General features: G+C 38.9%; 2 protein-coding genes and 2 long non-coding RNA genes across 12 annotated transcripts in view; 2 read left to right on the forward strand and 2 right to left on the reverse strand.

Moving 5' to 3' along the window:
- Nucleotides 1–3,328: 3,328 nt before the first annotated feature.
- hoxb3a (homeobox B3a) overlaps nt 3,329–27,765 on the reverse strand; it is a 46,944-nt gene continuing 22,507 nt past the window's right edge. For 2 of the 9 annotated variants that reach the window (XM_085966151.1, XM_085966148.1), the window contains exons 2-6: nt 23,110–23,279; nt 11,481–11,547; nt 9,384–9,464; nt 5,831–6,361; nt 3,329–5,017 (exon numbers count right to left, since the gene is read on the reverse strand). In XM_085966151.1, coding sequence (XP_085822277.1) covers nt 4,248–5,017; nt 5,831–6,245 — 1,185 coding nt within the window. In that variant the 5' untranslated portion in view covers nt 6,246–6,361; nt 9,384–9,464; nt 11,481–11,547; nt 23,110–23,279 and the 3' untranslated portion in view covers nt 3,329–4,247. Of the gene's footprint in view, nt 5,018–5,830; nt 6,362–7,274; nt 8,371–8,435; nt 8,536–9,383; nt 9,465–11,480; nt 11,548–13,292; nt 13,383–18,097; nt 18,459–23,109; nt 23,280–27,765 lie in introns of those variants that run through there. The other 7 variants (XM_085966149.1, XM_085966150.1, XM_085966156.1 and 4 more) reach the window with 7 other exon arrangements.
- On the forward strand, nt 9,444–11,910 carry LOC147100998 (uncharacterized). Its single transcript, XR_015073432.1, has 2 exons — nt 9,444–11,133; nt 11,427–11,910. It is a non-coding gene; the product is annotated as an uncharacterized LOC147100998 (long non-coding RNA).
- LOC147100999 (uncharacterized) lies at nt 13,441–18,112 on the forward strand. The gene is made up of 3 exons (XR_015073433.1): nt 13,441–13,530; nt 13,633–13,741; nt 15,246–18,112. It is a non-coding gene; the product is annotated as an uncharacterized LOC147100999 (long non-coding RNA).
- Nucleotides 24,777–27,724, reverse strand: hoxb4a (homeobox B4a). Its single transcript, XM_085966147.1, has 2 exons — nt 26,364–27,724; nt 24,777–26,032 (listed from the first exon to the last, which is right to left on the reverse strand). The coding sequence occupies exons 1-2, from the start codon at nt 26,767–26,769 to the stop codon at nt 25,713–25,715; spliced, it is 726 nt and encodes a 241-aa protein (XP_085822273.1). The 5' UTR covers nt 26,770–27,724; the 3' UTR covers nt 24,777–25,712.

Below are 27,765 nucleotides of genomic sequence, written 5' to 3' on the forward strand. Positions count from 1 at the left end.
TTGGACACAATTCACAAAATGCGCTTTTTCCGATTGCCGAACGGATATAAATGCTATTACAGTATTTTTTCAAAGTAGAGAAGAGGTTTCTGAAACCAGGTAAGTATAAGATTTTAATTTGAGGAAGACATGAAACAGTGAGAAACTATTGCGTAACTATTTTAACCTATTTTATTTTAGTCCAAATTTAGTGTAACATTTTCTTTCTATCTATTTATCCATCTACCCATTCATTCATCTACTCAGCTATCTGTCCAATCTTTATGGACAGAAATTCCATTTTTAGGTTGCTTTAAAATTGTTTTTATCCGAAAACTTGTTTAAAATTACGAGCGTTTATTGAAAATTCATTTGCAATTTACTAGTTTATCAAATACTTATGACTGTGTGAAATAAGGACTTTTTAAAAGTTATTGTAAAAAGTAATTAGCATTCATGTTACAATAGATATCTTTTTTAAAAGCTGAACCCGGGGAGGAACTGAAAGCGGCCACGATCAATCTTTCCCACAGAAGGGCTTGACAGCTAAGGCTCGGGAGCACACACTGAAGAATTTGCCTCCCCATATCAAATGCCAGGAAGTGAGGCTGGCCTTCCTTTCTGACCATGTTTTTTTTCTAAAAGCGGGGTGGCGAAAAGCATTTATTTTTAAATCTAAAGCCGCAAAACACATTATATAAATAGCAAACCGGTGACTTCAGGAAGACTGAGTGAGGAGAGAAACGAAGACATCTAGTCAGATTAGGGCACTTTTACGTTTTCAAGGGGAGTCATATAAATCCCATTGGCTTGGCTCGGTTTACAATCCCTCCTGGTAAACACTGTGTGGGACGCGCAGTGAATTCGTGCAATGGGGCCTAGAAACCTTTGTTTGTCAAAACGTGTGTGGGTGCAAGTGTTTAAGCGCGGGTCTTCACAGGCCTCTGAGTCACTCTTCAGAAAGAAAGAAATCTATTCTTAAATCAGTAAGAAAATAATTCAAAAAATAGAATATTTGATAGATTTGTAAATATGTGGGATAAAGCCACTAAAATTAGCAGCAATTTTAGTGTGAGGGTTGCACCGGGAGCATTGGCTGAGGAATAATTGGTTAAAATGTGACGTGAGGTAAAGGCTGTAACATGGCGTGTCGTTTTGTTTTGAATTGGTAGCTGCAGATTTATTTTCACAGTGAGCCTAGTCCTCGTCCTGAAAGTGTTTGATCCTTATTAAATACCAATAAATTGCTCGAAATGATTTACGAGTTAAAAAACGCGATGAAGTTAAATATTTTCTATTCGTTTCTGATATTGTTTTTGTGCATAGACTATACATTGGTATATACACATATTTAATTGAATCCAATATAAACAGTGAAATACGACTCCTGACGCTGAAGACAAGTCTAAAATGCATTGAATAGAGGGGGTTACACATATTAATGCAATGAATTAAACAGATCCAATAAATAAAATTGGTTTCTGCATGTTAAAAGACTAGGTTAATTTTCACATGAGATCTGAAGAACGCCAAATGATTGAAGCATTTCTGTAGATCGCCATCAAGAGCAAAGTATGTTGCAGATTTTTTTTTGCTGGGAAGCTGTTTTTTTCTTCCTGGGCGGCGAGAGGTCGAAAATCGAACAATATGGCGCCGAATCTTTTTAGATCTGGTTGACATCAGCTGCAAAATTGTATTTGGAAAACCCTGGAGAATTGTTATTCGAGCCCAGGAAAACTTTCACACAGATCTGTGGCTTTTAACTGATCCATATCACTGTGTATATGATTAGGAACTAATTGAAGGAGCTTTGTCTTTCATTTTGATATCACACAAGCACAAAAAAAAGTTTATTAAAAAAATTCTAATCTAAGTTTTACAAAAATCACAGGTGATGGTCAAATGACCAGAATTGTGTTTTTAAGGTGGAGAACGTTAGTTAAAGAAATACTAAATATGATTATCAATGTTATTACATAGGATTCTGAACTTATAACTGATGTACACTTTAACTCTTGCTGTCTTCACATCTAAACCCGTGATAAATTCGAGTTTTTGTTACTGGTATTACAGGAATCACAACATATCAGTGAACTCTCGCCTTGAGAAGTATGTATACTTAAAACAAAACTATTAAATTTTTTGTTGTTATATTCCACAATTACTTTTACTTGAACCAAGACTGAACAGTGCGAAAGATCATTCTTACTGCTTAAACAATTCTATAATTAGTGCACAGAAAGCTTAAAGAGTGAATCAATGCAATTCGTCTATGGGAGGTAAAATTAACTTTTATCAGTTGTTAGAAATAAATGCGTGTTTTATATGATTAGGTAACCAGAATCACTATGTGCTTTGCTTTCCCCAGGTCTCTGAGAGGTTAAAACCTATTGTGAGTGTGACTATATGCTTGCAGTGGTTACTATAAAAGTTGTGCTTCACGGTGTTTTAGGGCACGCCAAATCCAATAAACTTCATTTTAAAAAGCACAGTAAAAGTTTTGTTCGAATAGTAAACTTGTCAACTATTTACAAATATCTGTATTCTGAAATTTCCTATCAGAAACTGAATAACTTGGGAATCAAATTCGTTTTTCAAGGCGATTAACACTGTTATCCCCCCCCCCCCCCCAATTATTTCCCATGTTTTAGAGTTTATAGAAATCTTGAGTGTAAAATCCATTCTCAAACACAGCCAGGCACATCCTGCTATGATAACATCACTTTAAAACGAGTTGATTGCCAGACCAAGAAAAATATCTTGCATTTTGAATGGAATGAACTGGAAAGGCCTGTGTACTTTGGCAGGCTGCTCATGCTTTTGTCTTTGTTTCTCTTGCAGGTCCAATAACTACTCGGCCCAGACAGCACGTGGTGTCTCCTTACACCGGATGGAAACTTTTTACCCCTTAATTCCCGAATGTTTGTGTAAGTCTCTGGGCCTTGTTTGGTAATAAAGATATTTACAAGCTGGAAAAGTGCTTCTTTCTTTAGTTTTGTAAGAGGCATTAATCTGAGCACTACCTTCTTCGCACAAATCCCCTCCCCCTTTCTGATATTAGAATAGACGAGACTTAGAACAGCAGAGGAATGATTAGGCAATGAAATATAAACGAGGCAGAGCTTCCTATTCATGCCACTGTGTGTATGTGTGATTGTCTGTGTGTGGGAGAGAGAGAGACAGAGAGAGCTTCAAATGTATGATTTGAATAGTTTTGCCATCACAGTTGTCTAAGACGCGAATGTAAACTGCCTATTAATGGCGTTCTGATGGTTGTATATATATACATATAATATAAATATAAAGATTTTCATGTTACGATCATTAATATATACTCCATACAACAAAATCTGTTAACAGGAGATTTATTCCAGAATTGTTTGACAGACAACTCTTAGCAAGGAAAATAACTACGAAGAAGGCAAGGAGTGTCAGAAAGGGAGGATTTGCTATATTTTTCTAAATCAAGACTATACAATTACTGTCCTATTCTGTCCCCATGCCTTCGATATAACTAATTACATTATTTGTAGGTACAATGGCAACGGAAAACTACATTTTTGTTCTAGTTTACATTAACTAAAATAAACTTGTTTACAGTGACATGAATACAACCGCTTCGACAGGTAAATACTAAAAAGTACAGTTTTTTATTTTTTTATATAAATACGTATTGTTGGGGATAAATAATACAAAAAAGAAGAAATATTTTCCTGGCATTAATCAATAAATATATCTGAATGTTCACCAGAATACACACATATTGAAAGACGCACCAGCTAATCAGTTTTAAGATTCCTTCAAGGCCGAGTTGGAGTTGCTTGCCTCATATGAGTTGGTTCACCCATTGAAATGTAAACGATAAGTGCAATACAGGTGTCCAGAGGAAACCAAGCATCAGCAAATACCCAAAATGTCTTCACTTTTGCTTTTTTCAAAGGACAGAAGATTTGTTCATTTACCCTGTTTCACGTTAAGTCCAAGAAGAAACAAATGTACAACCTTTAGGATTTTGCATGACCAAGTATTGATGGAGCCTAAAGATTGCAATGGGGTGGGTGGTGGGGGAGGGGTGGGGTGGAGCAGGCATGCTCTATATAGGAGGGGTGGTTGGGTGAGGGGACAATGTAAGCAACATATATTAATACAAGCCAGCATACATGAAGAAGAAGACACTATTAAGGGAATGGATTAAAGAGAGTTCATGAGAAAAGGAAAGGAGAACTCATTGTTTACTTTTCCTCAGTGAAGCTCCCTGCTTACACCTGCTACAGATGGGTCAGTTTGGGAGCTTCCTGAATTCTTCCCTGAGAAGGATGATGCGATGAAAGGTCTGTGTAGGTTGGATGTGGGTCACAAGGTCCATGGTGCTGACTGGGAGCCATCTGAGCTGCACCGTTGTAGTCCATGTTTGTGGATGCAGGGTGAGAAAGGTGATTGAGGCCGAAGAGAGAAGGCCCCGAAGCGGACATAGAATCCACATAGTTCCCGCCAACATACACAGGACTGCCCTGCATGTTTGATGTCCCATAGTTGCCATTGCCCTGTAGTGCATGGGGGTCGTATTCTGGAGCCGTCCCAGGATATCTCTTCTGCTGCTGAGTTGGGCAACTTTTCATCGGGTTTTGGTAACTCGTGGTCATGGCATAAGCGTTCTGATGAGGTTTATTGAAAGGCGGCGGTGAAGGGGCATCATAGGCAGAGTTGTTAGCAAGCGGGTGCATGGCGTTGACAAAGCCGGCGGGGCCCTGGACGGAAAGCGGGGGGCTGCCCGTGGGCGACGGCCCTCCGGAAGAACTCACCATGCCTTTCGTTTTTTGATCCTTCTTGTACTTCATCCGGCGGTTCTGGAACCAGATCTTGATCTGCCGTTCACTGAGGTTGAGCAGGTTCGCCATCTCCACTCGGCGAGGTCTGCAAAGGTAACGGTTAAAATGGAACTCTTTCTCCAGTTCGACCAGCTGCGCGCTGGTGTAGGCAGTGCGCGCTCGCTTCGAGGCGGAACCCGGCGGGCTTTTGTCCCCACTGATATTTTCAGCTGTGAGCAATAAAATAAAGATAATTACCTCTTTAAAAGTGTACGCATCTGAACAAGAAAACTCGCCAGATAATAAATGTAATAAGTCTTGAAAGATAAACACCTTGAACACATCAAGGACCATCATTTTCACATCAATTGTTATTAAAAGTTCCATACCCCCCCCCCCCACACCAGAAATATGACGTGGCATCCCCAGAGCTCAGAAAATTGAATCATAATCATATTGACACAATGTTCAGAACAATATATTCTACAGTTGAATTGATACACTTAAAGAGGACAGGGCAAATGATGATTTGCAACAGAGGCAACTGCATTATATAATTATGGCCCATTCAAGGTTATTATGCTTATAATCAAGAACTGCTACATCCGATATGTTTAATATTACTATTCAGAAGCGGCATTAGTAGTAGTTATAGGCTTGTAGCAATTTCTTGCATTACCTGCTTTTTAATACTTCACTTTTTTTGATGTCATGTCAACTTTCTGGTTTCACAGTCAACCAGTACGTGACCTTTGTGCATTCTGAGCTGTTTAGAAGCAGTGACACAGTGTATATATTTATTGCAATTACATGTTACAACATGTTTCAGTTTCAAAGCAGAATAATAACTATTTGAGAAATTGGAAAAAGTGGGGTGGGGGGGGGCAGGCCAATATGCTTAAATGTTAACGATCTATCAACAAAGGCTTTAACGTGCTGCAGATATTTGAAAATCGTGTTTTTTAATGCTTTGATTTAAATAATCGTGCCGCCTTTTCATTTGATGCGTAGGTACCTAGAGCTGCAAAAGAAAGCTGGTGTACCTGTGCTGGGACAGTTGTTATTTTTTTGCTTGGAGTTTTGCCGTGACTCTTTCATCCATGGGAATATCTGCTTGGTGAGGCTGGGTGTGGAGGTGTGGGAAGACTTGGGCAGAGTCTTGCTGGTGCCTGGCTGTGTCGAGTTGCTGCTGGGGTTTTGGGGAGGTGAGACAGGTGGAGGTTGGCGGTGCTCGGGGAGGTTCGAACGCATGCAGCTCCCATTGATGTCTTTAGATTTGGGATGCGGAGCACTGGTGCCAGCTGGCTGAAGGGAACAGGCCGACCTCTGATAATCACTTTCAACGTGAGAAGATGGTGGATAGGGTTCCTGCGCCACTTCATAGCTGAAACCATTTGCTCCCTGGTATGTGTATCCACCGAATAGAGTACAGTTGTCGTAGTATGTCGTTTTTTGCATCTCGCAGTTTCCCAATATTTATTTCACAAACTGTCAGGGTCCTGACACCCTTATCGAATAACATTGGCACCCCGATTCACGTGACGTTTTCTTCCAATAGCCTCCTGGCAGTTGACCTAAGGTTAGAAGAACCACAGAATAATAGTGGAACGGGTGTGGATCCATCTTACACATTCAAAAGCAAATGACATGAATAGCTTTCACCAAACAGGCAGCGCAGATGCCATGGCTGATCCTGATTCCTGGCTATTTGGGACTGTAGAGGACGAGAAGGGGGGGAAAAACCCACTCTCGCTTTGAGCTCTGGTCGAAAACGACCAATTTATATAGCCATCTGCAAAACTATTTTAATAGAGATCAGATTCGGCATTAGCTCACAGCTAAATTCTTTTGGTTTAGGCAATGTTCCAAAAATGATAATTATTTATGAAAAAACTTCAGACAAACTCGGGTTTGCTATCTCACAGGCAGTTTCATAAACTTTCACAATCAGCCCAGTTAAAATACACCCCAAAAAATTTCGTCCCATTTGATTTTATTGCCCCTTGCTTGATTAAGTGCCATGCTGTCAATATTCTAGATTAAAAATCTGACCTACCGCCTAAAATTAGGTTTACATTTATTGATATGAAACGGAGCTGCCAAAGTCTCAACATTTAAACGTACAGCGAACATGGCGGGATGAGATTTCCCCTGAAAACATCTGGTTTAAATAGAAGGAAACTTATGGATGTTTCAGTAGCCATGTATTCAAACTCTAATCTGAAACACACTTTTATAGCCACCATAATTTCTTGCTTAACGCGGCAATCTAAAATTCACATCTCTCTTTACTGCTAAAAGGCCCTGATAATGTCGGCGAAAATCGCAGGAAAATCACACAAATTATGTAGGGCTAAGAAACAATCAAAACGACCATTAAATACACAGGAATCAGACTCTCTTAACCATTTGATTTAAGTTTGGTTACATGGCATTCTGAATATATATATGCATATGTATTTAACGTGGCCTTTTAGAATGTATTACTTTGTCAAGGCGAAGGTGAAGAAGTAAGTGCTTTTGTTTCTGCCTTTCTGTGCCCATGTGTAAACTGGATACTGGTTTTGGACGGCTCATGCTTAGCCTTGCGGCGATATTTTTGGACCCTTTTCCTCTTCCCCGCCACAGCTTTAACTATCCATGATGGATCGACAAAGTATTTCAAACCTGAAAAACAGGGGTTTGTGTTCTCTATGACCAGCATTTGAACCTTTCTCTTAACCAAGAAACAAAACGGATAATAGGTACTGTCTTGGAAGGTGCTCTATAGTTTGATGTATGAGGGGGTCAGCCGACCAATAAAGATTTTTTTTGTGTAAAAAAAATCGGGCCAAGGACTCCCGGAGCGGCTCAAACGCAGAGAGTAAACGGCGAGACGGCCCCGGCACAATCCCGACACTCCTAAAATATGCAGGCTTTTCACTTCTGCTCCACACTCGCACCGCAATTTAAAATTTCTGTTTTAAGCACAGTTTCAGATTGATGTACCTTCTTTTTTTAAAAAAATGATCCGAAGCAATTGCCAGAATTATAAACCGCACAGCAGAAACTCGGCGAGAAACGTTCGAGAACCGCCGCGTTCTTTCTAAAACTTGCACGTATTTCCAATTTTTATATAATATATATATTACTCGTCATTTCGAAATGTTAATTTTGGTGTCTGGTGCTGATTAATTATAGTGTAAAACAAAATTATTAGATTAAATGCAAACACCTTACAATGCAAATGCCTGCCTATGTCGCATGCAATACTTCTCTCCCGTGTTAAATAGGATTTAATATTTATAAAGAGACTAATGTTTTTTTTTATAGTTTAATTCAGCGAAGGATTCACTGTCAGACGATACGGCGTTGGAAATATATTAAAGATCTGTCTTTCTGAAAGAGAGAATTAAAATGTGTTCACAAAATCGATTTTTGCTTCATGGAATGTTTATTATGGTATAGGCTCTCACACTTCGCGCTAAAATTATATTTAATTTATTCAGAGTAAACTAGCCAAGTAAAAGGTTGAAAAATGTATTTAAAATATCAAAACAAAGCATTCATTCAAATCAATGCACATTTCTGGGAAAGGAAAACGGAATGGATTTCTAAAAAATATATATAACGCCGTCATTTACGGGCTCCGTGATTCGAAATACATACTTTAAAAATGGTAACATCGAATTTTATAATTCTGTAGTTTACAGCTCTGCTCATGTGTACTTCGCGGGGTTACAGGCGGTAGTCGGATAATAGCTTTGTTCTGTAAGGCAGGGCCAGAGTTCCTTATTATTTACAATCAGAAGTTAAAATACACACTGAAATTTCAGGCTTTTCATTCAAGGCCGGGCCAGAGCAATATCATTTTCCCCCTTTGCCACAGAGAGAAAACGTTGTAAAGTTTTATTTACCAATACACACACACAAAATGATAAAATCTAATAAAATGACCCGTCTTCAGCTGGGTGCCACGGCTGCACTTAAGGAAGCTCCAGACACTAACGGAGCTGAAGCGCGCCACTAAAACTAGAATTTTACAGCAAAATAAATGGACGTTTCTATTTCAAGTGGTGCTTTGAGAAACATTGAACAAAGCCAGAAAAGTCAGGCGCGCTCCAGTCGCCGTTTGCCACCATGTTTCGGAGAAACACAGAGGCTTGAGGAGTAATGTGCTAAGATTTCTCTCTCCATAATCCGGACACACGGTACCTGCAGCCCCCAAGCCCTCGCAGTGCTATATAAGCGAAGGGGCCGTTTGATTGCCCAAAATGTGTAAAATATACAGAAAAGAACCATCCTAGCTAATGGGACAACAATAGGGGAAGTCGTCATACACCTTAAATTATAGAGCACCGTAAGACGCCCACGTAAATATGTCTCAAATCACAACTGAGAGCTTGGTTTTGAAAAATACTCCAAATTAGCCCCCCAAAAAAGGCACAGGGAACGGGTTCCGTGTTGAATTCAGATGCAATGTGTAACAGTCGCTGCGTGAAAGGAAGCTATAGCTTGTGAACTCTTCTTGAACCGAGATTGAAGTCATATGGTCATAAATCACTGGGACATATACTCCGCCATTCACGAGTGATAGCCTATTTGAGTCCAGCTTACCTTAGCCACTGACGATAGAAGCAGAGCCAGACATAATATTTCAGATTCACCACGCAATCGATAAGCAGGAGTTCCCAAATTCTTTTTTATACATATATAAAAAAAAGGAAGGATAAAACAGCTGGTTATGGCGCTGAAATTCACTCGTTGAAGGCAACGGCAAAGAAAGGCGAGATGGTACAGCTTCAAAGAACTGTAGAAAGCTCAAGGCTTGAATGGACAGCCCTGATATTATTGAGCCCTAGACTGGTACGCCCTGCTCACAGATAACAATGGTTTCTCAGCTCTACAGGGCAGAGTGAACTAGAAAGAAAACCCATATATTCGGTATGTTTGTTATGAATCTATATATAGATATATACACAAAATATTAAAAGCACGGTTTTAAGGGGAAAAATACGATTTCTTTCTTGAATGCTGGGCAGGCAACGAGTGTTAATCCCCTCGAAACACAGCGTCACAAGTGAAAAATTATGCTAATTAGCGACGTGGTGGACAAGGCCCAGACTGGGATGCCAAGCTCGCTATTTGCTTCACGTGTTTGGCAATTATGTGTCAGTTTATGCTAATATATTTTTCCGGCGAAGTGAAACCTTTCGCCAGCCAAAATATTATTAATGCAAGATATAATAATAATAATCATAAAAAAGTGAACTTCACATTACACAACTCCGCGAAGAAATACATTTCCCTCTATCCGCATTGTTTACTTAACTCGTGGTCCGAATCATTAATTAATAATTTATTCATGACCCCCAAAAAAAACTTTTGTTCCAGACTGGGTGCGGTAGAAGGAAAAGAAAATGGACGCAGCGAAGGGGAGGAAGGAGGAGGGGGGGATAATTCTGTTGTATTTAACATAGGGCAACGCACTAGATGCAACAGCCTCTCTCTAAACTTTTAATGTGGGTTGTGTGTTGAACTTGCTTGGACACTTATGGTGATTTTTAAAAAATTAAAATAAAAAAAATGCTCTCCCGACAATGGAGAGAGAATTGTCACATGAGTGAAAGCCAATGGAAAAAGAATTTGGAACTTAAGCTCTTTTTTATGCATGCCACTGCTTCTGTCGTTTATGGCCGCGTAAGATTTATGACTTCATGGCACCATAGCTGTAAACAGTGCAAAAGGGATAGATGTTGCACTAGTTAGGTACATGAAAGGAGAGCTTGTACGGCGTAGGAGGAAGACGGGCGAAAGAATCTACAACTCTGCAACTTTTTAACGCCTTCATACTATTCTTTTATTTTTTTTGCAAACTATGTCTTTTTTTGGGTTTGTTAAAGAAGCAATTCAGAGGTCCGAGGCCCTCGTCAATGCTTCACTTCTGTTCGGAATAAGTGAGAGGAAAGGTTGATTTTTTTTAACGTGCAGTGATTTTTCTACAACACACTGATCAGCTGCCAAATGTATAACTTCACAAAGTGAGACTCGGATTCTGGCCGTCTAAGAAACAAGTTCCTCCCGCTTAGAAGCAGGACAGGCTAAAGAATGTCAGACAGTATCGTATGTTATTTTTTCCATCGCGAGGTGGCTGAATATATAACTTTGCAACTTTGCAACTTGTATAACTGGACGATTTCTCACTTTTTCCTGCACCTATTGTTTTGCCTGTAAACTCCTTCCGCGACTGGGGGAAGATTCAATTTCACTTCGGTGATCTCAACAATGAACTTTTTTTTTAACATCTGCTTCTAGATGGAAACCATATTTTGAAAATAGAGGTTTTAATTTGATCTTTTATGTGGTGGTAAGATTTTTTTAAAGTACCAAGTATAATTGAAAATGCTAACACAATTGCAAAATGTGTCTGTATTATGCTTGTAGAACAAGTGATTCCAGATCGTTGCCAACAAAATATCTGATTTTAATCTAAATCGGACCTTAACAAAAAAAACTTTAGCAATTGAAAACTTTGCATGCGGTATTAAGGAGTTATGTAGCTTGAACAATGTGCATAGTATACACCTCTGTATAATTTATGTCTGTTTATCTAACGATAGCTTTATCTTTCTATCTATCTATCTATCTGTTAATAAACAGGACGCTGAACTGTGGGAAATGGTTCAGGTGTTAAATAAATATAGTCTGACTTACCGCAATAATGCTGCTAGTTCCCGATCCAAGGTATAGCTGCTGATGGGGTCTTTATAAAAAGCGAAGACTGCAAAAAGGAAAGAAAAAAGACAAACCTTCGATCAAGGAAATCGTTACAAAATCGAATTCGTTGCACACGACCTCTGAGGAAATCGACAGAGTATTCGAGCAAATGACAGAAAGAAGCAACAAAAAGTGGAGCGTCAGGAATTAGGAATACAATATGCATTATTAATAATATATTAGAAATGGGCACCCTAATGTGCTCAAATATAAACATTATTAAGTGTAAATACGTTTAACTTATATGTCGGTCTGCTCACCCAACCAGAATCTTGACATTATTAACTTAAGTAAAATGCTGTGTATATTTTTGAAATTGCTCATGTAATGGCATTTGTGCTTAATCATTAAATAAAGTTGTATTTCATATATGTTTGTGGTTTTCTTTCTCAAAGTGGTTGATAAATTAAATGTATATTTACCACCCTACATTTCACGGAGGGCACTTAATTGCCTTGTTTTAGTGTCTCCTAATTAATGGCAGTTTATCTTTAGTTAAAACACACAACATTTAGCCAGTTTTATTTAATATTTGGGTCAAATAGGCTTGTGGTTAAATGCCGGGCCTGCAACAAACATCATATATTAAAAATATACGTCATTTTAAGCGTTTCAAATTTCCAATGTGTCTTTATTTGTTATTTTACATTGAGCGGTAATACAAAATTCGAATGACGACATTGAATGATTTGAACATTGGATTCATATTATAAAATCAATTGTTTCATTATATCCCAGCCCTCCTGTATAAAAAAAACTAAAGTAGGGTCGCTGATGTCTTTAATAGTGAAAATAATAACATTCTTTTGTGTATGGCTTCTGTTATTGGTCTGGTGTAAAAAATTCGTTACATTTTGCCCCAAAAGGTAACAATTTCGGAAAGATTACGCGCACCAGGCTTTGTGACCTCCCAGTGTAAAAATGATTTGTTTCATCCAAACGCGGCAACAGTTACGCGTGTTGAATCTGTAGCTTCGTTTACTATCGAATTACTTACATATATAAATATTTATAAATGGTTAAATGCGATTGGGAGAAACGGAGAAGTAATATAGTTCGACTAATGTTAATAATAAAGGTTAAGTACTTATATCTGACTAAACGCCAGCACCGTAACAGAACAAAGGAGAAAGACGGGGATACGGGTTAATGCAGGGATTCACCTGCTACTGAATAATAAACCAAAACCTTTCGTGTTTTCATATAAAACGTTAAAATGCGTTGAATTATACATATATGTTAACTTTAATGGATTTCCGCGGTATTTATTCGTGGGCAGGATTCGAGCGGTGGGAGAAAAAGGGCTAGCTCTTCGCTGCTAAATTCATAAATTATTTACCTTGTCTGGGAAACAAATGTTCATGAATCATTGGGTGTCATGAACGGCTATGTTTAAAATTCGTTTTATTTTCTTTTGCTAAATTAATGTGAGGACTTTCAAAGAAAAAAAAAGGGGGACGGGAAAGAGTATTTCTATCAATGCATGAAGAGGGGTCTGACTCAGGAGTCCTGAATCCAACACACACAGACTCACTCACATACGCGCGTTACAGTTGAGTAAAATGCATTGAGTATCGTTCGCCCCTTGAACTAATTTACAGTCTTTGAGTATCAGGAGGATATTTAAACATTTGCAGTTGGACTAAGTGGATAAAAAACTAAAGGAAAAGAAATAAAATATGTCTTGGCTCATTGTGACAGATATAAGCCTCTCTCTGAATGACCTTTCCTTGAATAGTAATAACTCACCACATTAATGATCAATCAACGGGACGGTTTGAAATGACTCCAAAATAACAATCCGTCCCACTATCCCGGGCTTTCTCTGCGATCGCATATAATCCTTTTATAAGAGATATTGGACGGCACGCATCTCTTCCCCCTGACCCGATTTGTTTTTTAAATGGCCTTCTGTAAATAATCTGAGTACTGACTGGGTGATCACAGCCCGGAGACACAGGCGAAGGCCTTCCATCCAAATGCCAGAGTAATACGCTTGGATTATGCATTCACGTGGTCAGTACGTCAACGTTTCCCCATTTTATACAGACTTTAGCAATTGTTAATTGAACTCTTCATTTTTTTTTAGTGTTGGATCGCTGAAACTTGCAGCTTCACGCATTTCAGAAACTTCTCTCTTTATAGCGGATGACGAGAGATACTCTACAATCTTATTTCGGTAGAAGCTGTTTGCAAAGGTAGGTTGTTTTTTTTTTTTAAAAACCAAAATGATATAATTAGCTTTTTCCAAGAAATCCAGGACAGGGACAGAATGAAGTTTGAGTAACTTTTTTTGCTGCTCACCACCACCCACCGCCCCCCCCCCCCTCTCTCCAGCTTTCTCTGTTAAGGCAAACCAGCAGTTTGAATTTTGAGAAAACAAGCGTTGCTGGGACGCCTGTTTTGGATCAGCACTGATAACCTGTGGTCTCCCCACTCTGCTCTGTAAAACGCCTGTGATAGTGGGCTTGGTTTTACACCCACGCACAGTCTTTCAAAGAAATGGGTGACTCCAAAATTAAACGCCTTATTTATTCTTAACAAGCAAAGGATTAGTTCACAGCAGAGCACGTCCTTTAGCAATGCGGTCATAGATCCGATAGTAAAATTAGCAGCATGCCTCTGATTTAAGGAAGCCCTTTATGTTCATACTCGGTATATTTAATGTAAGCTACATGTAAACATATTTTTTTAGCATAATTCACATCATAATTTATGGAACAGTCGTAAAACATGTAATATATGCGTATATATATTACACCATGCTTACTAGTTTGTCTCTTTTATTTAGGTGTCGCTTGAATTGTGATTTCAAACAAGAACTATTCATCAAATTGCAATGTGTTGGTGCGCTATGCACCCATCGGAATGTGTTCAGGCGTCTAATGTTAGGCCGGAGTGTTAAAATGTTTTTAAAAAATGTCGCCTTCATTAGATAATGTGTTCTTCCATATTTAAATAAATTTTTACTATAATAGTGAATGCCAGCCGTGCAAAACGTGTGACATAATGTACACTGGCGCGTTTCCAAATGTACCTTCTCATCTGACCTATTAATGCATAACTTGTGTTTAATGTGACACTTGACCTGCAACACAGTGACGTGCTATGGAGCGCTTTGCGCTCTGCAACTTGCCTTGTATCACTGCCTCTTCATTTTACTTTTCAAACGGCTGAGAAATTAAGGGAAACCTAAAAATAACACACTAAAATAAATAAAGATATTGATTTAAATTAACGAGAGCGCAGTTTTGGGGGTTTGAGAATGCCTGGCATGAGTCAGAGAGAGATCAATAGGGTTACTGTACAACTAGGAACAGAGGGCCTTTGATCTGCGAAGCTAAGCGGAATTACAGTGACAAACTCCTCGCTTAACTTGCTAGATAATGCACCAGGAGAGGCTGTGCAACAGGAAAGAGTTAATTTTAATAAGAGTAAAAAGAAGCGTTTTAATGCCACTGTCCTTTTAACAAATACTGTGCAGCCCAGCACATAGAAAGAACAGTTCGGCTTGAACTTAAGAATCTCTAAATGGCTTAGATTGTTTTGGCAGTCAACAAGAAAAAAAGGTATCGAGAAAAAAAATGACTCGAGTTTTCCAGTTTGCTGCATATTATCACCCATAAAAAGAGCCCTCTGCTGTAAAACAGTTAGTTCTGCTTGTGTGCCAAGAACGATAAAATTCAATTTGATTATTTCTAGATCCATTCTGACGCCTGCAGTTCAAACTATCTTCCTCGGCATACCAAACACTTGGTGCATTTTCATCTTGCTGGAGGCTGTCCGCAGCACGTAAAATGATTTGTTAAAAAAAGGGGGAGCGAGGAATTTAATGGAAAGCAATTTTCTGCGAACATCAAACGCCACCTTATCGCGGGTCGTCTATCTGGCTACAGATGCCTAAGGAAATGGAAGCCTATTAAAACCTTTTCCGTTTAACAAAACGTTGTACTCCCATAAATGAGCGAATGGTCCAGCATTTTTTGTTGCTATTTTAAGGTGGCGCACGCTTTACCAGTGATAGTAAGTCACTCTGCTGTAGGCTAAAATAATTGCTATATTCTCCGCAGTGTTCAGTAAAACGGAAATCACCTTCAGATGGAATAAAAGTGGAGATGAAACAATTCTAGAAAGTTAAAAGAGACACATTTTCTCTCTCAATTTTTCAATTAAAAGGCCAAGAGATTGAGTTGAAGAACTTTAAAGCCGACCAACAGTCGATGGGACTTTAGTTCGGGAACTTAAAAAGTCGCGAGTACAATAGGTAAACATTGTTTACCCAGGTCATAAATCATGTGCACATTCATCTGGAGGATAACACCCTATATAAAAATGCGTTTGAAGCTTCTTCCACGAACTCGGAGGTGTCAACAGCCATCAAAGGTAGACCCAAACCAAACGTTTAACTGTTTGTAAGATCTTTCGGAAGTTTGAGGAGGAAAAGAGTTTTCTGAAGTATTCTTCACCGCCTTCTGCAAAAAAGAGCACTATTATGGGGGGTTGGGGGGTTGGTGCGAGAGGCCACGTCTGTCTCAATCCGTTACACACAAAAAAGTCAGCAATAGTTCACGGAAACCAACCGGGGACCTCTCTCTCAGGTCAAGCTATGGGCCATTAATTATATCCACCCTGGAATTCATGGCGAGCTGCAGAGGGGGGGGGGGGGGTTGTTTAAACTGCAGTTTCCGTGGTTCGCTTACCTGTTGGATCACTGCAATGGAACTTGGAAAAAGATCACTGAATTTGCTATTTCATCACAGGTGGTGGAGCTCAGCTCTACCCCCCCCCCTCCCCCCCACCCCCAGCCCACGGGAGGAAAAATGTTTATTGGACTCTGGTAGATTTTTAAAAAATGCATTCTGGAAAATCTCGAGAGTGTCATCGAAAGAAGCATGGGCTATGACAGGAATGAATTCAACCAGCAGCAGTACTGGGAAGTTATATACAGCCGTTACACAACTAGGCCTCTGCCTGAACGGACTATCAGGAAAAACGCGAGTAGTTTGATTATTTCAGAAGCTTAATTCTGTATATGTTGTTCAAAAAGAACTCCAACAAAGACAATGTATTATTACAAATCCAACATGATTTAAAGATTGCTAATGGAGGCCAAACGACTACGCCAGAATGTTAAATGGAACACAAAATAACGATGTGAGTTAACGTGTCCAATAGGAGCTGGCCTGGTCGATGGATGTTGGAAATGACTGCTATATGAGCTCAGGGTTGGCAGAGCGACAGTAGCAGGACTCCTGCCTTTAAATACCGACCACGCTAATTAAATATGCTGTGATATATAGCAACGGACGACATTGAATAAAAGAGATATAGAAAGAGAGAAAGAATGGGAGAGAAACATACAGAAAGGAAGATACAGAGGAGAAAGCAACAGCGAGAGAGAGAGAGAGAGAGTTAAATAAAGGCAATGTTAGTTCCTGAGCACAATGATACAGTCGCACTATATCAATTTCCTAACAATGTCAATGTGATTTAAAAAATGATTACAGTCATTACTTTCAAGCAAATAAACCTCAAACCTCTATGGAGTGCGAACAGGGCACCACCTTATCCTATTTTTGTTCTTGCAATTGCAACAATTTCGGACAATTGCTCCTTAGAGACCGACCGCATTTCAACACAAAGGAATGGGAAAAACATGGAAAATTTGGCACCAGAAATACTAGCTTCTCGGCGATCTGAAGCTTTCATTGAAAAAACCCCCCAATAATAACAATCAAAAATCATCATCACTATTAAAACAGATCTATATACCATTGGAGCCTTCAAGTGAATTGCGCCTCAAAATTTGTTTCGTTTTGTATTATCAGTGAAAGGTCAGAGGTTAGAGTTATTGCATTTTCACTTTTCTAATAGCCAGTCTGGGAGCAGGGAGCAGCAGCAATATAATTTATTACCTTGTCTTTACTGGAGCTAATTTGATCGTTTGTTGAGAGGCGTTGAAACGCTATGAGTTGCAAAGTCAGGAACACTACATACCTACCTACAATGCTGATCGTTCAATTATATATTCTTTTCTTTAAGAAAATATGTGCATTTATATTGAACATGTAAACTCACATTAACTGCGATTTTACTTATCTGGGCTATCTTTGTCAATGTTTACAAATTTTAATTTACAAAAGATTACCAACGAAATAAGGCCTGTTTGTAGCATGGTATTTGTGACCTTATCGTGTGTATTTGATCCATTCTGAACATTAATTTTCCATTAAATGCTTTTTACAATCTTGTCCTTCTATGTATGAACAAATTATGTATGATTACGCCATCGGGGCCATTTTTAAAGGGCTATTTGTTTATACATTGTAGCGGTGTGTACTTTTTTGTGGTTCTTATCACCGTTCAAATATTAGGAAATATAAACGTGATTTCACCCTCGCCCACTCTTCTGCACGGTGCCCAGATATGTTATGGTAGAGTTCTCAAGGAAAAAAAGGTCGTAATTTTTCATCAATTTGAAATAGCCATGCACGGCCCAGCAAAATATATTAACAGGGAGAAGGGACATGATTTATTATGAGGAGTATAATTACCTGTACATTAAATAGCCATCTTATGAGAGCAACGGTTACTCTCGAGTGTACGTAGGGTTGTTTCCTTACAACCCGTAATGCATTATCATCCCGTTAAAAGGATTTTATTTAAAGTGTATCTGCCCAGTTTGAAGGATATCAACGCCAATGAACGATGTAAATAAGGGAGAGAGCAAAGCAATTCTGAAATGAAACACTACAAATAAATCTTAGACTCGTTCACAAAGTTAATTCTGTCAGCTGATGGATCGAGAGAGCGAGAGAAATATTACGGTGAAAAGAGTCCAGAAATCACAAAACTTGAGCAATTTCCCTTCGTGTTTGCATAATGTTGTTGCTCTTTCATGTAGTGGAATGTGATCTGTAGGAGAGAAAAATTAGTAGATAATTTGATACACATTTCAACATGAACTGAAAGGAATAATATACAAAATATTGTTCAATACAACGGCGCGGTTTCGTTCAGTAGTACGGTGTCATCAGCGTCTTTCCAGTTTTAAAATATATTAACCCCAGTCTTTATGTTTTGCTTTCTATAGAAGTCAGTGAACCGCTCGTTAAAGAGAGGCGAAGGAACAAAGCCTTTAGGAGGGGCTTTTCGCTGGGTGAATCGGCAAGGCATTGTCAGGGTTGTTTTTAAAGCACAGTTACCGTATTTAAAGAAGGGGCTGTAAATTCTACGGATAGAACAAACAGCCTTTAAGCCTTAACATTTTCATAATATAAGAGCGTATTTCGCCTTTCCGTGGCATAAATTATTTCTGAAAAAATTACATATTGCTATAAGCGCCTCTGAACGAACGCAGTGCTACTGAGAATGATTCATGTGTGTTGAGGGCATCGAGTCACATTATTTTTCCATTTTGGTGCTGGGAGTTATCAATTAATAAAGCCTCAATTGAATCCAGGGTCAGACTTGCAAAGAAATTTACACATCTTTGCTATGGAAGCTAAGCAATATCCAGTTGTGTTCTAATATCGATTTGCTCCTGCCTTCCCCCTTTCTCTTTTCTCATGAGCCTTTTTTTTGGCAAATGAAGAAAATCGACATCCCGAAGGCCTGTCAATCATAGAGCAACTCTGAGTTTTCATTGTTTTTTTCTTATTTACAAGCACATAACTACTATTCAGTGAGTGAGAGAAACAGATTATGTAGCACAATTTATTAAAAGGAAATATAGACTTTGTCATTCCGTTCAATTACTGTCTAGCTTTACTTAATGTAACATATATTAATATATATATGTGACTACATGCAATATATATATATCAAATAGCGAAGGACAAAGGCAGGTACAGTATATAGTTATAATATAAAATAACAAACTCTCAATTTGTTCAATGTACTTGTGGTTAGTTCTCAGATAATATTGCCTGCCATTGACTTCTGCATCTTGTACATTAAACAATGAAATGGTTAACAAGCATTTGAGTTTTTTCATCTTTGTTGAGCTAACAGACACAAGATACAATTGATAACTTCAACGAAGCCCTGTGTAATTATCAAAACAAACACTTAAAAACACTTCAGATAATCATAATTAAAAACGACCATTAAATATCCCTCAATAAGCAAAAGACTGCCATTCAGTTGACAGGTAATGGTATTTTCAGAGACGCGCGTGTTTCAATACTGATGTTCCTTGCCTGCTGCAACCATTAATATTTAATGCCAATCACTGAGTTATTCTAATTTTACTACATAAAGGTTTGCACTAACGATCGGTGTTAAATGTTACGCTGCTATTAATGGCTTCAACTTGACTGGCTGGCGTCCAACCGCAGAATAAAAGGAACGAGGCGTTGTGGAAGTCTGTTAGTCCTCGCTCATTTTCAAAATTGGGTTTTGCAATTCATTTCTGGTCACCCAAAGCGCCTCCTTTACTAGGTTTTTATTCCAATGAGGCGTTGTGTTTTAAAGAATTCATACAAAACTATCCATAATTGGTAATCACGGATGCTGTAATTTAAGACCCCCAGCTATAGCTTTCATATTATCCTCTGATCTATTGCTACAAATGGCCCGCAATAATCAACTCTGGGGAGAGGATTACAACCTTCCTCATTCCTGAATATCATCACTTGCACATCATTCTCAAAGAGCATGATTTATCACGCAGACGAACATAAACAACACACAACTTACACACAATGGTATCCATAGTGCAGCTGACATATTTCGCAATAAATCAAGAAAGCAAGAAGAAAAAAAACATTCCCACAAAAAAATATCAATGAAAATGGGGAAATAAACAAACATACCACCGTGGTAAATTGAAAAATAGAAGGAAAGGCACTATTTGTCAAATGTTATGACAGTCTTGTAAAACATAAATAACACACATAATATTTACATAGAGAGACACGAGGCACTGCAGCTGTACTTACAATAATCCAGCCCACGGTGTGTCTCTCTTCCCAAATTGTTTTATTCCAGCCTCTCTCTCAAGTTATAGGCTTGTTTTTAAAAGGACAGTAGAATTTCACGTCAGACACAGTGAGACCATGTCGGCGATTTACCGGCGAATACATATCTATTCAGCAACAGCTGCATTAATTATTTAATGAGTCACGTGATCGAGGGGGAAGGGGGGATTTCAAATTCATACTCCAAGGAGAAGTGTGACCTTCCACTGGGAGAGCGGAGACATTCTTTCATATTCTTCTTCATTCCACATTTTTTTTTTGGGGGGGGGGTCTCAAAATTGTATTCATATCTTGCTCGCGATTCTGCTTAAAAAGTGGGGTTCAGATGATTTCCTATAAGTCGAGAACTTAATAGAAGTGTGACTATATCAATGCATTCAGGGCTTTCCTAAGTCTCATCCTTTGAATCCTGAAACGCTTCTTCAGACTCACAACCTACATATCTATCTTTTGTGGTGCCGAGGCAGTCTATACGATTGGAACTAGAAGCACGTTGCCACAGTAGTAGATTTCTGCTTGATTCATTTCACCACAAGTTTGCTTGTTCCTTATGTTGGATTTCCAAGTTTTATATTGTCCATTTTGCCCTTCGTCTCATTTTCTGTCGCACGGTTGGTTTTGTATTACTGTGGAGCGACTATTTTTTTTTTAACAAGGTCCCTTTTCACTTACACGCGGGCACTTTTACTCCGCCAGTTACAAAGCTAGTAATCAGTCGCTACCAGCAACATAAAGGTCACGGAAAAAATCTCGAGCAGTTAGCAGAATAGTAAGACTTTTTAAAAAGTCCAATCCAAAAATGTTTGCATTTGTGACATAAAGCGATTCGGATCAAATCTGTGTTAAGGGACAGAAAATCGCTGTTATGGTCAAGAGGGTGGGGGAAACCTGGTTATGTTTGCTCTGGTAGCAGCAATGTTTTGAAAAAAGCAATAATCTTAGTAAGGAACATGCCCCGAGAAACAATTTGACATAGTGCTGTCTAAATTCGTCGTGTTTCGATATTCTCTCTGCGGGTGCTTCCTACAGTGCAATGTAAATTGCGATAGGTGTATTGACAATAGCACTAGAGATTATTTCGTTACAATTTTTTTTTTAATCCATCTTAAGTAGTCCATAATATTACCTGAAACTCGGCCTTTGTTCGCGCCAGAAAACACCACCGATTTCAGAAATTTATAATAATATAATTTAATAATATCCTTACCCATCTCATCCGTCATATTTATTGCTTTCGAAAATGATGTTAGAAAAATAGAGGCGCTTAAAAAAAAAAGAAAATAAACTATGTTTGGTTATAAAAGCCACCCAAATAATTTGAAAAAGAAAAGGATTGCGGGGCGGGGACTTCTCATCTAACAAAGGCAATTTTTTTCGTTTATTTGTTTTTAATGCACATTTCGAAGATTTCTCTAAACTGCATGGTGAATTATTGCATTCACGAGTGTTTCTATTTCCCAGAGAAGCACAACGGGTGCCTTCATAAATTAGAGCTGGAGAATTTAGTAAAGGTGCGGGAACTGCGCCACAGTTTCACGCACTCTTAAAAGGACTTGTATTTCACGGTAATTGCTTCTAAAATCGTAAAAAAAAAGTGATATCTATTTTATACTCTTAGACAAGGAAGACACGGAGTAGCAATAAGGATACAACTGGGGTGCCCGTGTAAATTTTGCAATTTGACTTTGGTAATAATAAGCTAGTGTAAAAAGCCCAACACATTGTACACACGGAATTTCTCTCTCTATCCCTCCCTCCCTCTCTCTTACCGCTCCTCACTGCCCGTAAACAAACCGCATTTAAAGATTTAAAAAATCAGAATGGAATCCTATTCTTATAATGAATACACTAAAAAAGTTTGAATAAAAGTGCAAGGCCAGTCAATATTGAATGTTACTGAATCTTCTACAGAGAAAAGACAGACAGGCTGAGAGCAAAGTAATGGTCCATTTTTTTTCTCATTAGATGGATTTTTGGAGGCCATCCTTAGATGTGATTGCAAAGTGCAAGATATACCTAAATTCATTTCACAACCTACTCTTACCTATCGCTAAATATTAAAAAAGAGGGATTTCAACACAAACATTCAAGATTGTTTATCTTTTCTAATGCAAGTTGGAAGGGATTGCACACAAGACAAGCCTAACAGAAGAGACACTCTTCAGCAACGCTGCACAGATTTTAAATGGAGTGAACGAGGGGTAACCCTGGTGGTTTTTTTTTATCCTTTAGTATTGAGAATGTTCAGATAGAACAGAGTCATGTCTTAAAGGTCAAGGGTTTCAGAGGTCAGACTGCTAGTATAAAAACAGCTAATCGGATAGAAAAGTTGTCCTTTCCGTGAACCCTTTCGGCCGTCCCGCTGACCAACCAACGCGCTGATTTTATTCCGTACGATTCATATATGTTTTAAAAAACACCACAGAAAGGTAAAGAACAAATAACACAAACTATAAGCAGATTCTCCAGTCGATGAACTGACTGCGCCTTCCAGGCTGCAGACAGCGAGTATGTGTTCACATTTAATTGTTAAAAGAACAACAAAGCGATTCAAAGTGACGAAATTAATTGACTTTGTTTGTTACCTTTCGTTTCACCGTTTTCCGTTTTCCAGAGCTGAACATTTTCATGATTTTTAATCATGTTTGAGAGGGAATCTTTCGATGTGACTGAGAAATTCCACGCTCTGCCCATATTTTTAAAGCACCCTCCAGGACGCGCAGCACTTTTCCCCGGGACGAGCCATCCAGATTTGCTGTTGAGCAACAATGGGAGAAGTATTTAAAGAAAGCAGTGATTAATGATTTCAAGTTAATTCTCGCATTTTCAGAACCTCTCCTCGTACAAATAATGCCTGTGAACTCTAGCTCTATAGCTTGCATTCAGAGCCTTTGGCAACAGTCTGGCGGAGGGTGTAGGACTGGCTGGCCTGTTATCTGTGTCTATGAATAGAGAAAACTGAACAGCCACTGTCGGTGATTCAATGAATAATTCTTATATTATTAACTAAAGTAATTACTCCTCAAAATACTTCAGAATTATATAGCTTAACGAAAATGTTACATTTGGAAAGGTTGCATTTCAGATGGGCTCAGTTTCGTGGGATCTCCGGGGTGGGGGTTGGGGTGGGGGCTGGGGTGGGGGGGGGGGGGAGAGGACAAAACATGTATACATTGGTGAGAGAGGATTTTCTCACATAAACAACAGATTGTAAATCTTTCTGTTGTCTCCAAAGGCAAAACGTAAAAAAAATCAAACTTTTTTCGTGTGTTTCTTTTGTTACAATTGAATATGTGAATCTCTTATATACATATATAATTGGGGTTTTATGCTGAAAAACACACTCTATAAACATTCATTAGAAAAGGGCACATTGCACCGTGTTCTCATCAATGATGTTTTGCAGGTTGCGTTTAAAAGGGATATGTTTGAGGGATGGGGGTGGGGTAGGGTGGGATTACCACATCGTTCAGTTATGACTTCAAAATGCAGTTTCGCAACAGTATTTGTTAAATTGCAGGACTGAAGCAAAACACGTGCATCAGTGAACTAAAGTCTTGAGTCAGCCAATGTTTCACCCTAATGTAGAATATTGTGTTGTGCATTGATATACACTCCAGTTAGCTTTTCTTTTGGTATATGCTGCATTTTCTGATCCCAGATTGCATATGCAATGTGTTATATGAAAGAAAATTAAAATTAATACGGAGCTTCATCTGACAAAAGAGGTCATTTGTCTTCTTGATTATCTATTTGCTTGTCAAAGCTTGAACCATTACACTGTCCAATCCCTTTCTAATACACAAACACACATGCACAAAGGAAAAATGCTAAGCGGCACTGTATAAATGATAGAAATGGACTTAACGTTATATGATTAAAGGTTGCAAAAGAGAAAAAAGGACATGCTAACGAAGCCAAACAATCAAGGGACAACAGATAACCATACTGGATTAACGAATCTTCACAAAAAGCATTTTTCAAAGTTATTACTCCTTTGTAATACCGTGCAATGTATCTATATTCACAAGCAGGTGTAAAAGCCTCTGACAGTGTCAGAATAAGCATTGTATTTGCTCTGAGGTGTACCCCTTTTGGCATTATTTTCCCACTAAGCCAATGTCCTTTGTTATCACCCTGGCCAACTTACACAGATAGATGAGCTAAGAGAAATCTGCAGTCATGTTACCAGATCCTAGTGCTTCAAGGATTTGTCCAGTAGACTAGGTATAAATAAACAAAGGAAAAGATAGACCTTGAAAAAATTTATTTCGCTTATTACTATTTACACGTATTTTGGTCTGGATGAGAATCAATACATACAGAACAATGCAAGGACATAGACTGCTAACGAAAATACAAACTCCTGTGGGCCCGAACGAAGAAGCTGCTAAACTTCATAGTTTGGAATGTCATAAAGAGTGATGAGGAAATTAAAACAGTTTATCTACCTAAGCTTCCACTTTTTTTTTCTGGAAAAGTACATTCTGTTAACACTGAGGCCAGAGGCAAGTATTGTATCGTGGCTGTACAAGTCACATGCAACATTTTAATAACCACTTTAAATAACTTTGCTGACATAACTTATTCCTACATATGATTTTTTTTACACGTTTGTTTTTTAAAGTCCAACTACATACATTTTTATTGGCACCGAAAGAAATATATTTGGGATCAAAACATCTGAGGAAATGGAGTACATGTCAGTGTTATATTCCAAAGAAAATACCCAAAATGTTTCTTTTTTGTAAACCCCATTGGAAAATGACTCCAAGCTTAAAACCACAAGGGCCATCTTGCCGGACTGTTTCAACATTCTTGTTGTGGGTTTGTTTTTTGTGTGAATAAAAGACAGTTTGTCATTCCAGGTTGACGAAACGGAGCCTCATTTATTAAAGTGTTCGTTTGCTGTCGAGGTAATCGTAGGCATAGAGTTCATCCTTTGTACCACCAAGTAAACATGACAAATGGGGAGACTTTGGCGTGATTAAAGATGAAACGAGGATTCATCTTTGCCAATCTCTTCCGAAAACTGCAATCTACAATATTACTTATGGGGGATGGGGCGAGAGGAGTGGGCGAAATCAGAGTATTTACAGTTTAGACTTTGCCATTATAAATAAACAGTCTTTCAATTAAAATCCTATGCTTCTGCGCGCGTCTACCAGTTTCTCTCCCACAAGAGCAGCTATAATGTGGCCGATGGTCCATTTGGCTCCTGGTTCTGAGAGCTTCCTTGCGATTGATGACTTGCAGAGGATGAGGAGCCTGTAGTAGACCTGATTTTGGTATTTGGCAACTTGTGGTCCTTTTTCCATTTCATTCGCCTGTTCTGGAACCATATTTTAATCTGTCGTTCTGACAGGCAGAGAGAATGGGCTATTTCCACCCTGCGTCTCCGGGTCAGGTACCGATTAAAATGGAACTCCTTCTCCAGCTCTAGAACTTGCTGCCTCGTGTAAGCAGTGCGGGAGCGCTTGGGTTCCCCTCCTTTGTAATTAGGGTTCACTGAACAAAAAGCAACAACACAGAAATAACTGACTGAACACCACGAATCTCACAAGGAACAGAACTAGTGCACTTAAAGTAAGCATTCGAGTAAGAAAAATGTAAAACTTCACTTCTATCATTAACTGATGTTCAAAGAGATCTGAGCGGCTAGGACACAACACATCAAAGGCACATGGCCAGAAGTGTAATGGTACTGCAATAAAAATTTATGGAGGATGTGATTACTGACCTCCAGATAGGCGATCGTAAATCTAAAGAATGGCTATTTACAATGGGTGCAATAGATCCCGGGCTTTCAGGTGGTAAAAAGCCCAGGCAAACGACTCACCGGAGTTTATATGTAATTTCTTCATCCACGGATAAACCACAGGCTCTTTGGAGCAAGGAGTGTTTTGGTTGCTGAAGTTCTGGCTGCAAGAAGGCGGTGGGCTGGGAGTCACCGAGACACACTGGTGGCCATGCTTGGCTAAGTGGCTCTGCAGGTCGGTCTGCGATTGCACGGGACCCCTAGGCGCCACGACTTGCTCGCCCGAGCCCTGGAGGTTGCTGCAAGAGGAGTAGGGCTGCTCGCTGTACGCTGACCGCGGGTACATCGTCTCATGCTGGAACCCGGGCTCCCGTGCCCGGGTATAGTATTCCGGAGAATGACTTGGTAGGTAATTGTTCTGTGAATACTCTTCACACGGTGGAAATTTAGGGTCCACATAGTTAGAGTTAATCAAAAACGAACTCATGACCTTTAATATCTGAAATGCAAAATAACTCAAAATTTTTTCTAACCCAGCCGTTTTTTCCTGTTCCTGAAAACCCTCCTACTTTACTGTCAAGTGAACAAAGTTAGGCGTTCATGTGACACAGGCAGCCAATGGCAGGTCCCGTTCGATTCCCGGATAAGGAAATAGAATTGGACGCTGAATGCTCCCAACCTTCTCCTCTGAACAGTTTTTGATTACAGCTTTAAATGTGTGCTTTTTTTTTATTCCTGAAACTTTGCAAGTTTACAAATAGGATCTTCTTGCTTCAGGTCCGTTAAACAGGCTTGAAGTCGACCAAATGTTTCTATATTATGTACATCAATGGTTTGTTGCTCGTCGATATCACTCCCCAAAAATTAATTGAGTCCGTTTTTAAAAAGCATAAAATAGGATCTGATATGTTAGAATCTATCGTGCCTTGTAAATCTTTCTGTAATCGCCATGCTAACGCCTTTGCAGAGCTTGGGGAGGGGGAAGGCGTTTGGGCTGGCAAAGATAAATCGGGCTGCTTCGGATCAATAGAAAATTCATCAACTAATTCAGGGCACCTAAGTCAACAAATTACATTTAGCAGTGCATTAGACGGGCGATTTTCACCCAGAATATCCCTTGCTGAAACGATTCCGCTCGAACCAGCCCTAAAATAGGCATAATTATAAGATAGAAACATTTCACAGGTGCCAACCACACGAAGTTGCCCACGTTCGATTAAAAACATCGCAAACTGCGGAAGGAACGTTAGCACACGCTTGTCTCGTTGCTACATTGAATCGCTTTCGTTGGCTGCAATTACAAATGCAAAACATATTGCAATAGAGCTGCTACATCATTTTAGTGTTGAAATCCTCCTGTTTGTGAATTTCAGAGATTAATTAAGAGTATCACACAAATAACTGTTAAGTTTTATTTTAAATGATACATGTAAAACCGAGGAAAAAAGACACAAATAACTGGAATTAAATAATTGAAGATGAT

The sequence above is a fragment of the Somniosus microcephalus genome, chromosome 24 (assembly GCF_052327205.1).
Source record: "Somniosus microcephalus isolate GS21.2 chromosome 24, FLI_Smic_1.0, whole genome shotgun sequence".
Classification (NCBI taxonomy): Eukaryota; Metazoa; Chordata; class Chondrichthyes; order Squaliformes; family Somniosidae; genus Somniosus; species Somniosus microcephalus.

Bases quoted from the DNA above. Each gene is read 5' to 3' on its own strand.
- hoxb4a (XM_085966147.1), bottom strand. From the start codon at position 26,769: ATGAGTTCGTTTTTGATTAACTCTAACTATGTGGACCCTAAATTTCCA. The intron at 26,033-26,363 runs GTGAGTCGTTTG...CTTTTTGTTCAG, and splicing joins GAAATTACATATAAACTCCG to TGAACCCTAATTACAAAGGA.